The sequence below is a fragment of the Cyprinus carpio genome, chromosome B5 (assembly GCF_018340385.1).
Source record: "Cyprinus carpio isolate SPL01 chromosome B5, ASM1834038v1, whole genome shotgun sequence".
NCBI lineage: Eukaryota > Metazoa > Chordata > Actinopteri > Cypriniformes > Cyprinidae > Cyprinus > Cyprinus carpio.
The window spans coordinates 29,540,304-29,552,906 of NC_056601.1; the positions used below are offsets into that span (position 1 = coordinate 29,540,304).

At 34.7% G+C, this 12,603-nt stretch overlaps 1 protein-coding gene across 1 annotated transcript in view; it reads right to left on the minus strand.

Moving 5' to 3' along the window:
- brinp1 (bone morphogenetic protein/retinoic acid inducible neural-specific 1) overlaps positions 1-12,603 on the minus strand; it is a 161,346-nt gene that overhangs the window by 116,299 nt on the left and 32,444 nt on the right. Inside the window, exon 2 of the mRNA XM_042723074.1 lies at positions 10,806-11,073. Within this exon, the coding sequence (XP_042579008.1) occupies positions 10,806-11,023 (218 nt within the window). The 5' untranslated portion in view covers positions 11,024-11,073. The remainder of the gene's footprint in view (positions 1-10,805; positions 11,074-12,603) is intronic.

Below are 12,603 nucleotides of genomic sequence, written 5' to 3' on the forward strand. Positions count from 1 at the left end.
ATCCTCCTTTCAAACCAGCCTTCCACAGCACAAAACTAACCTTTATATAACCTGGCTTTATAAAGATGCACCCAGGGAGAAGTTCACTCGGAGAGCAATCTGATTCTGAACACAGAACGCCCTACAGAGCTCCAGGGACACGTCTATTGTTAATACATTCTACTCTCTACTAACCATCGTATTTGTGCCATGTATGTTCCCAGGCAACAAGCAAAATCAAGGGTGTAGGGCATTTGTGCTTGGCCAGGAGCATTTTCTCCAAGGGTTCGAGGCATACAGTGCCTCCTCAAAAATTCTGAATGTAAAATAATTGACAGTATATAAAAAAAAATAAAATTATACATTGCACAGTATAGATTAAAACCTCCAACAGAGGATTTGATGAATAAATTAATAATAAAATATTAATGGTAACAATGACACGGGATACTCCACCCCAAACAAACATGTCTGCTAGTAGTATGACAACGCAGGCACAAAAGTGTTAATGTTACTTGGTTTTCACAAATCAAAGTATAGACGCATATAAAATTCATTTCAATTACATTAATATGGAGTGACTGACACAGAAGACTGTAATAATATATTCTCCAAAATGGCGCTATGATATAGACATAGGATATAATTGTTGAATAAACGATAATTTACTTGGCAGTCAGTCACATTAAATATACCACAAAGATTACACAAACATTAAATACGATTTCAATAATACATTACAAATTAATAAAAATCAAATAAAATACACACTAAATATACTCTAAATTGGTTCCTTTACAATACGATGTTTTGTATTCAACATTAAAAAAGTCACACCATTCGGGGTTTTTTAAATTATATAAATTTATGATTTTGAAATTACTGATTTAAATGCACCAGTAAACAAGTAAATTCGCCCATTTCTATTTAATTTGCTTATCAGGTACAGTTCAATTACCAGCTATAATGAATGCATGAATAATTTATTTGCGAGTCTCTCAGTATTTGAACACAATATCAAAAAAACTATCAAAAACCAAAAGTCAAAACAAAACACAGAACTAAACAAATAAATAATAATAATGAAAAATAATTTTTTTAGATAATTGGTTCAGTGAAGCTGAAATACTTGGCATGCTCTGTAAATTGCATACAGATGGAAACTTTTCTAACTGTGAGGTTGAATTGTTGAATGTGAATATCTCCCATGTATATATATTATTAATATTTTTTTTTGTTGTTGTTGTTTTTTTTTTTTTTTTTTGCTCTAGGTCAAAATATACTAGCAAATGTCTGGCCACAAATTGAAAGTATATTTTCAAAAGTTCAAGAGTCAGTTGAGGCATCTTGCAACTACAACATATTGATACAACATTTTGAGGGGAAAGTGATTATATATAAATTCAAGTGGTGCACAATGCTTTATTTTATACTTTTGGTTGATTGGCTTTTTTTTTTTTTTTTTTTTTTTTTACATTGTTCTTGCATCATTCAAAATGAACAACACAAAAACACAACTCACTTCTGTTGTATAATATGGCATACAATTCATTAAGTCGCCATCATCTCAATTTCTATAATTAAATGGGTTTTAGCCATCAGTGTAGTCGTCATTATCAACCATTGAAAGTCCATCTGGGTCAGCCACTGTTAAATACATTTCCAGTCAGAGTAAGTAGCGTGTTTGTGAAATAAACAGCAGGTGAAGCCGAACATAAGGAGATGGGTCTTCAGGGCTGCTTCTGATTGTTGTATAATCTGAGTAGCTAGACCCAATCAGAGCTCATAGTACTGTGGGACAAAACATGACTAGACACCATTTATTTGGCATTACGTAACTTCTTCTGGCTAGAAGTGAGACCAGAATTAGACGCGATGACCCAATTCACCACATAAGAGGAACCGGCAGCCTGAGCGACTCAAAGGCCTGAAGACACACATCATCGGCTTTGACGTTCGCTCCAGAAATGGAGAAAGGAAACTTTTGTTCAGATTACTGACGTTTGATGGATGAGTCTTCCCAGTTCAAGTGACAGTAGTGCAGATGTCAGACAGATGTGATTGCAGATTTTTTTATTAAATTTTTAATGAGAAGCGCACTGAATTCCACTCAGTATTGATGCATGATTTAATTGTCTTGTCACAAGCAAGCCGATATCCTGCATTGACGGCTGAATTTGATGCTTCCTTCTGTTGGAGAAGACAGGGGAACACAGGGAGACACAATCTTTCCGTGCCGCCACCGTGTCGCCATGCCAGAGGCAATGTCCCTGCCAAATGCAAAATTCATTTCCGTTTTCCGCACTTTATATGTCGAGAGCACACCTGAAGCACGTCTCTGGCTGAACCCTTGGTGAATAAGGCCACTGCTTGCAAACACTTATGGTAAACCTGCGGCATTAAAGGGAAATCCATCACAGCTGTCAAACTTCATATACTGAAGTGATAATGATTCATTTAAATTATTTGAATTTCAAAACTGAAAAACTTTTAACTTTAAACTAAATTACATGTTTTTTTTTTTTTTTTTTTTGTATTTTTACCTTACACAATAACAGCTGCAATTGTTTAGAGTCTGTTGCAACACATTTAATTGTATAATACTGATGCTGAAAACACTTTGTGGTGATCGATTTGTTCTATTCTGTGTGAATATTGCTGCCAGCTTGTCTTTTGGATTACTTTTGGTAATGCTTTTGACATTTTTGCAATAAATAAATTATTGTAATTGCATTTATCTGTCTGCCATGTTTTTCTTTATACTGTACAGAAATAGTTATGGTTAGGTTCAGAGGTAGGAGTGGGATAAGCGACTATAAATATATATATATATATATATATATATATATATATATATATATATATATATATATATATATATATAATTCATTTCCATGCATATTTCGGTCAAATACGTTTTATATCCTTTTATATTCACTATAAAATGAGTAGGTTTAGGTATGGGGGTAGGTTAAGGGGTCTAAAAATCTAAATCACTTATTGATAAAAAGATATTGATACAATTATCGTAATGATATAAAAGATATGTAAATATTTAACGTCTTTTTAGGTAAAAATACATAGCATTTTTTTTTTTCTTGGGGGGGGGGCAATGCACCTTTATTATTATTATTATTGTCGTCATCCTGATTTTTTAACTGAATTGTCATGCAACATATTGCAGTAAAAGTCCATAATGACTTACAATACTCTGGTATAATATAATGATTTAATTCATTTTATCATTCCCGCTCATGATGACTTTGTGGTGATGTTCATGTGCATTCAACTTGCAAATGATTTTTCTGACATGGCTTGAATGCATCATTTTTTAATTACTTTTCTCTTTTCTGATAATCCGTTTTCTCTTGACTTAAAATTGTAGTTTGAGGAACTGAAAATACAAGCACACATAAATAGGTCACACAGGAGAAAAGAGAGCAGCGACTGTCTCACAAAACAACTCAAATACAGTCAGTCAAGCCCTCTGAAAAAAGATGACACCTTCAGTATGTGACATACAAAAAAAAAAAAAACCTCACTTTCCCAGCCCTTAGGGTCCACGAAAAGAGTAAAACTCAGTGGAATCACAGAGAGAGAGAGAGAGAGAGAGAGAGAGAGAGATGTTGAGGGTGAACTACATCTGACATGAGAGGAAAGAGATACAGTGAATGGAAAATATGGAGACAGGGTAAAGGAAAGATAAAAGAAGAGAGGAGTCGAACAAAGAACAGGACCAGACAGGAAGGACAGAGGGGAAAAGAGAAGAGAGAAAGCAAATACAGACAACAGCAGAGACGTGGAAATGAAAGCAAAGACAGAGTGAAGGAAAATGGCCTAAATCTTCCATTAGATTATCAAACATGCGACCCAGATGAAGTCTATCGCACAATTCTCCGCTCACAGGAAACGGAAGGATCAAAGTGTGCTCTTGTGAAAGCTGAGAGCGCAACTTCTGCGTCTTTATTTGCAGTAGCTTGTCAGTCAAATATGTGGAGCTTTACTATGCAAAGAGACAGGAGGATATAGGAGTAATATTAGGAATTGTGTTTCGTCAGATCACATCTCAGCTGTCTGTCTCCTCCAGGACGCTTGTTCTGAGCCGTTCCAGACACTTTATGTCACTTTAAGCCACTGGATGACAGTGTCAGGAATGGGAAAATGCAAAACGCCAGACTTCTTGACATTAATCGTAAAATAGGACAGCGAGTACAGACATATGGATGTGAGGCGGCTGGCTGACTCGGCACCAGCATCTCTCTTAAAAGCTTTCTTGGCAGCTGATGGGATGGGAATTGAGAGGAAAATTATTTTATAAGGAGGTCATGCGTGAACTTTGCTTGTGTGTGTGTTGAGTGCACATAAGGCCGAAATAATGGAGGTTATGATTAAATATACTTCATCATTTTGCTTTAAGTCTCAATGAAGTATGTGAAATTAAGCCATGTGTTGCTCAGATTAGAAATATTGCATTATTATGAACTAGTTGTGTGGGATTGCAATTGCATAATGCATAAATAATTAAATGGTTTTCAATTAAATTATACTTTAAATGTTAAACTCAGGCAGTGTCTTAGTGAATGGATTAGTTTAAATGGCTGATTCATTCAGGAACAAACCAAGTTACTGTCTTTCGGGATAAATCTACCTCAAGTTCTCAAAACTGGCCACTTTAGAGGGCCCTTCAGAATAAAGAATTTCAAAGGGTACAACTGGTGGATATTTCGCTCCCATGATTCTTTACACCTGTTGAATTGTGTAACCATGATACCTCCTTAATTGTGTCGACTGGATGACCCAGTGCATTTTATTTAAATTTTTTGGTCCCCTACTACACCCTTCATCTCTTCAAAGCTCTCACTTTGGGCGGTAAACACTTCAATGGGATAAGGGCAAAGAAATGAGCCTGTCAGAATGGAATGAAGCATTTATGAATGCATCATTGAATTATTCACCCACTCAATTCATTCAAAACCGATTTATTCAGTAAAGAAACACAGCTATGTGTTGCCCTGTTTACACCTGGTATTGAAATGTGGTTTTGTCGATCCAATCACAAGTGGACAAAGCTAAATAGAGGTATAAATGGGTCTGAAACGTTTTGAGTTTGTCCACTCTCGACCACTTCCAGAGGTAGTCGAAAACTCATTCATCCAGATTGCTTTCATAGTGTAAGCTGCTACAGACAGGCTCCTTTCTGCCTACTGATCTAATTCTTACAGGATGTGTTGTTAAAGTGTGCTATTCAGTTTCAATTTAAATCTTGACATCCAAAATTGTAAATTTAGTTTGAAGGCAAAAAAAAAACAAAAAAAAACAAAAAATTAAATAAAAAGTTATCTTACCAGTCGTAAATCTAATGTAAACCCACAGACTTCTACATAGTTTTGCAGCTATCAGAAAAGAAACAAAAGCTGCTGCTCTCCGTATCATTTTCTATTGTCTCCTTTAACGTTCATAAGTATAATGCATAAACTTATTTCACAATAAAGATCAGAAAAGGCCCATACAAACACCCGTCCATAGAGCCTCCCCACAAAGAAATCAGTTGTTGAAAGTGGATAAAAGAGACAGACTAAAACAGCAGGTGCAAGTGGGAATGTCTTCCCCTCATTCACTTGTGATCCGATCAACCAAACTGCATCTTTATAACAAACATAATACCCGTGGCTTTGTTTGGAACTATGTTTTTTTTTTTAGACCAAACTGTTTTTGCCATTTTTCAGAACTGAAAGTTATCAAAATATTTATCACAGGCATTTATCTCGCCTTATCTGCCATCTTGGAATTTCCATTGGATCAAACTTTTTTGAAATGCTTTCCAGGATTGTCTACTCCATGAAAGATACACGTGATGCCGTTTGCATTGGTGTTAATCAAAAAAAAAAAAGTTTTAAAATGCTGTCGACTTCTTTAGCTTTCTGCTTGTTTTAAAGCAGAGCCATTCATTGCTGTTTCAACAAGGTATCTTTTAGTCACTAGAGTCACTATTAGTATAAAAACAAGTAGAAAATGTACTTTTCAAGTGTTCCTCTATTACCTCTGCAACACTCTAGTAGTGTTCATTTAGCTTCTGAGAAGTAAAATCATCACGCAAACGTAACACATTCAGAGTGTGGTGATCTATGTAAGTGTCACTGATACTGACAGGTACGTTTTCATGGAAACGGAAGGATATTATATCAGGAAAGAATAAATGCTAACGCAAGTATTTCACTCTCGTTGTATACAAGCTCAAAAAACACTAGAAACTGCACACTGTTTCATTTTCACTTCCTTATCTATAGCCTCCCGTTTACCTAGACTGACTCTTTTCCCTTTTACAGTACATTTAAAGGCTCATAACATGGACAAAAAAAAAAAAAAAACCGGTAGCTTTAGTGCTAAGTTGATTGTACTTTAAAAACATACTGTAACTTTGTATTAATGTGCATAAAAAAAGGCTGTTACTACTCTTTTATGCCAGAAAAACCCTTTGGTGATCCCTCCAAATTTACACATTTTTTGGCCCATTAACATATTTTTGTTCACACAGCTCTAAATATGCTTACAGTATTAAGGGCTCATTACAGCAATGTCATCACTTGTTTGTAATATCTCTTGATGACAAACACTGTAGGACATTTTTCACACTGTGTATAAAAGCATCTTTTAATTACATCCCTGCAATAATGATTATAATGTGCCATTTTAATATATGACATCTAAAATTGTAAAACAACTGCATTTCAGGGCAAAGCGAGTGAGATGAAAGCTACACGATAACAAAGCCTGAGCTGAAGCGGTGCATCAGGGTGAAAACACAACCGTCTCTCGCACTCCAGTGCATTTTTAAATACAATAAAACCAACCACAGACACCAACTCTACTTTACCCCTTAATGCACTGAAGATATAGAGACCTATTGTATTTGTCCTCTGCAGTGACTTTTTATGTTATTATCTTGAAAGCTTATTTTAAAAGTCACTGCACGCCAAGTGGAAGCATTCTTGAGAAAAGAACAGCAGTTGTGCAGTGAGAGCTTGTAGAAGTACATGCAATGTCCATTAGTATCTCAACCATATAGATCCAATTCATACTTTAATTACTTCTAAGTAGGGTTTCTTTTAACACATTCGCAGGGATGCAAACTAGAAGGACTGATTCATGAAGCTTTGAAACATTAACATTTTTTTTTTGTTGTTGTTGCTTTGAATCAGTGGTTTGGAGATTGTATCAAATTTAGCAAGTCACACGATTTAAAAAAAAAAAAAAAAAAAAAAACCAAGGTTTTGTTACATCATACGGTTTTTAACCTTTTTCTCTTGTTCATTTTCAACATTCCAAAGTTTTGCCATAACAAGTGTCTAATGTTTTTAACTGATCTCGAGTCAGTTTTGTAATGTAGGTTCATTTTTTAATTATTTAATCAACTTCAATACTTCAGTGGGTGTGTAATACAAAAAGGAGAGTGATACTATACTTTTGCTCCTAATTGACTTAGTTTGCCAAGACCTGACTAATGACACAAAACAAGCAATACAAATTAATAAAGCACAGATTTTGAATGCTGAATGTTGAATGTTGATCCAGGAACATGTTGCACTTGGTGAAATCATGTTCACCATAAACATTGGGGGTACGGATGGCAACACGTTGGCAAAACTGCAGACTTGGCAACACTGCTGCACATATACAGTAAATTGTACCACTTATTTTAATATTTTATTTACAATTCTTAAGATAAGCAAGTTGTTTAAAGATTGCACATAAAAGATGTTAAGCACACAGTTTTGTACTTTTTTTTTTTCAGAATTGAATGTACGTTTTTGTCCCAAATCAAATTTTGCAATGTTGTATTCATTAGGGAACAGGTTGTTTTGGTTGATGAGTTAAATCTCTGTATTGAAGATGTTTTTAAAATCCCTGCGGAGAAAATCAACGTAAAAAACACTTCAAGAACCAAGCGTGGATTGCCTTGTTGCACAAATGAGTAGTGAATTTTATAAGTATTTTATAAATTATGAGTATTTCATGGACAAAAGGATATGTAATTATTTCAAGTGACTTAAAAATAAATCAAAAGGAAGGTTACTTCATAGACTGATATAATAATGACATGTGGTAAAGATCTGAGGAGTTCTGCTGAATAAAAACATGTTTAAACTCTCCTGGAGGGTGCACGTCGTTATTTTAATGACTCCATGCTCAAACATGTGACAGTGTTATGATACAAGTGCCACTAATTTCTGCTCCCTTGAAGCAGATAACTGCCCAATAATTAAGCTTTTAATGAAGCTGAGATCCTTCACCTAAAAAAATTAAAATAATAACTTCTTCCTACTTCTCAGATGTTTCTCTTTCACAGACAACATTCCAAAAATGTCCCAAACTACATTTGCTTTAATGTCAGAATCAGAACTCAGACATTTCTCAGTGCAACAGCCAGGGACTAAGTTGTGGCTTATTGTTTTTATTTCTCCTATAGACCTTCCAGAGAGGCATAAAACAGCCATTTAATCTTTTAAACGATACAAGATCAAACTTGCAGCATTAACATGGTGGTAACACTTTACAATACATTTCAATTTGTTAATATCAGGGATCATGGACTGACAATGATCATGACACCTACAGCATTAACAAACTTTAACCTCCATCAGATGTCTCTATTGGAAACACTTTACATTAAGGTTTCATTTTTTAATATTAGTTAACTGCATTAGTTAACATGGATAAAACTTCTACAGCATTTATTAATCTTAATGCTATCCTCAGCATTTACTAATACACTTTCAAATCAAAAACTGTATATTTTAACATTAGTTATACTACGGGGCCGTTGAATGCTTGAATCTGATTGGCTGCCGAACGTTCTAAGGTGTGCAATTATTTTCAGGGAAATGCACGGCAAACGTAGTTCCGGGCAGGTCTTGACCACATTTGGATGTCTCTATCACTTCGCCAAATGATTTAAGTTATTTCAAAGGTCCTTAAAGTCTAAAACAGCAAAAGAACCAAATCCCACAATGACACTGGCCAAACAAATAAAGATAGTTAACACAAGGATAAAAACAACAGATCGTGTCCATGTTTTGCCACGAAATTAAGTTTTATTATGTACGGAAAGTATCTCTCCCAGCTCTCTCTCCCTCACAGACACATGGGCATACAGTGTGCACACACGTTACTCTGACGATTTTATCAGTAACATAGTTTAACAGCTTAAAAAACTACATGACTTCTCACAAGCAAGGTAACAATAATGACGGTGTTCGTGGAGAAAATGAACTTAAAGTTTCACTATAACTAGAGACAAACACTATTGAGAGACGCACAGACTCACAGAGGTAATCTCTCTCTCAATCTCTCTCTCTCTCTCTCTCATATAACTTAGTTATTAATTGTATTAACTGCATTAGTCTGCTGTCAACGGCTCAAGTCTCCATTACTAGGTTTAAAATTAAGTTTTGGAAGTAGCAATGGGTGTTTTGGATGAGATGTGGAAGAAATAATCCTACTCACAATAGCAATTTAAGTAGAAAAACTGAACAAATCCCTTGAAATATAGAATTTGATCGATGTCTTGAGGTGTGGTAACCGTAGTATAAGCAGAATAATTGACTATGGGCCGTTGAATTCTTAGAAAATAATACACACCCGAGGTGTAAGAATTCAACGGCCTGTCGTCAGTGAGGCTATTCCTTACTTAATGCACTGTGAACCTAAACATGAGCAACTTCTTGAACATGTTTTATTAACTAACATTAACAGAGGTTAACAAATGTTGTAAATATATATTTCTCATTGTTAGGTTAAGATAGTGTATGCATTAACTAATGTCATCAAATAATAACAGATTTAATGGAAAGTGGTACCTCTTTATTTTCAGAGTACCTAACAACGGAAATCACTGCTCCACAAGAACAACAGTAGACTTAATTATGCACAACTTAAAAATCCAATAAATTTCAATTATTATATATATATATATATATATATATATATTGTTTTTGTTGTTGTTGTTTGATATATATATATATATATATATATATATATATAGTTTTTGTTGTTGTTGTTTGTTTGTTTTTTCACTTGTTCACTTGATTTTCAGAAATCAGTTTACTCAGATTTCACTCACTCTCAAAGAGCAATTTCCTGCCGATGCAATATTTCAGAACTAGAAAAAAATGGTCACACATTAGTTTGGGGAACAATTCTCACTATTAACTACAACTTTTGCCTCATTAAACTTCTAGTTTGCTGCTTATTTATTAATATAGTTAGTTACTTATTAATAGTTAGTAAGGTAGCTGTTAAGTTTAGGTATATGGAGTTTAAGGAGTAAGGGATCTAAAATATATTCATGCAAAATGAGGCATTGATATGTACTTTCTAAGTACTAATAAACAACCAATATGCTGGTAATATGCATGCTACTAACCAACTAGGTAATAGTGAGAATTGGCCCTTAAAATAAAGTGTTACCACAAATTTCTTGCCAATGTATTATTTCAGAGCTAAAAAAAAAAAAAAAAAAAACATGGAACGCTTATGATTTCGTCCAAGCCTGGAAAGCACTATTTTAAAGATCTTAGGTTTTTCATGAGCGTGGGAACCCTGAAAGCACAATAATGTGGTGCTGATCAGATTGCATGCATATCCTCTCTGAATGGCTTGGGAAAGAATGCTCGGGACGCTTTGCACTTCTATAAGATGATAAAACAGGTTCACAATAACCACAATCCATCAGAACACGAAAATAATCAAAGAGACCTAAGTATTAAATCATATCCTAAAACCATCAAAAAACATACACAGTGCATAGCATGGTGTTGATTACTCACCTATAAATCTTATACCGGGTCGTGAATCCTTGGCGAAATCTTTCCATGAAGGAGAGGTACCCCTTCGAGTGGTGGAAAGGCCCACGGTCAGAGATGAGCCAATCAAACTGCTTGGTAACATGCTGCTCGTTGGCCGAGGGCTCTTGGCGGGAAGACTGAACTGTTATATTGTCCCATATAAACAGGAAGTAAGTGACTTCAATGAGCCTCCAGTTCATGCTTCACTCTCGACCGCACTCTGCTCATTCTTGCTCCATTCTGTGGAGACCTGCAGGACACAAGAAACACAAGACAACCTCTGAACATAAGTCATCAAACCCTGACACCACTGGATGTGCAAAGAAATCGAATCCTGTTGTCATAACCCCCAATAGTTTATTTTTTTAGCAGTTGGTTTACAGAGTGCCGCACTAACACGACTCACTGCCCTTTTCACCGATGAGAATGAATTACAAACAGGAAGTACAGCCTTCACTTTATTCAGACTAATTGGTGGCATGATAAGTTCAGATGGGGTGAGTGTCAGCTTTATGATCTGTTGTGACATGGGGTCGGTTCATGGAGGAGGATGGCGGCGCATCTCCACTGGCTAATTAACGAAAATTCAGCTACCACACAACAAATTAATTCATTACACTAACCTAATCAATTAAATTAAACACGCACACGCTGATATCCTAAGTGAAAGAGTAAATATGCTCTTGTCTAGAGGCGTCTGTAAAAAGTGAGGTTAATATTAAAATAAAATAAAAAACAGACCTGTATATAACAGTGTAATGATTCTGAGTCCAGAAAAAAATAAATAATAATAAATAAATAAATAAACAATAAAACATCTGTCCACCTTTTATGTCAAGCCACACTGAGGATAGTTTATGAAAACATATTTCACCTCAAAATAAAAAAAAAATAAAAAATCTGCAATCTCATTCATTCATTCATAAATAAAAAAAACAAATAATAAAAATGCCCAAACACATCTGATTGCAATAATAATACATACATACATACATACATACAGTACGTACATACAGTACATGAGAAAAAAAAATGTTTCTTGAAATAAAATAAATGCTAGTTGAAAATAAATAAAATTAAACTTGATACACTAAAAAAAAAGAAAAAAGAAATAAAAAATTAATTAAAGAGCTTAAAATTAATTAAAGAGCATCATTTACTGTGAACCGTTAAAAATGATCACAGTGCTCTTGCATATTATATAATTACAACACAGTCTTTGCGATTTAATTACTGTGCTGAATCATATTGATTTTTAGTCATTGTTAGGATTAATAAGAAATGTTACAGGCCAACTGATGAGTGACACTGTTTTCTGAACTCACAAATTCTGATATTTATTCTCAGTTAATTTTAGCCCCCATCATGGTATATGTTGTATTATTGTACTGAATTTAATTTCTGGGTGATTTTCATGGCATTCATGAGAATCAGATGTGTTTTAGCAAGATCATTTTGGAGAAAGTAACGCAAAACTGTTTTGGTTCAAAAAACAGGTCTCAATGTCTTATGCAAAATCTTAAAGAAAAAGATATGTGAGCTTTCCATGACCAGCCTGTATGTTATTAAAATGAGCTGCATTTCCATATCACAGCATATGTCAGCAGCACTCTTTATGACTGTCTATCTGACAGCATGTTTTTATGTTATGATAAGAGCCATTTTAAATTGTAATGATCCTCCAGATCTTCCCTTCCAGCATTATAGCCCAAATTCTGAGCTATAAAAAGACAACATGCACCCTCTTCATGAAGCATCAGACAGCATGTGATGTGACTCA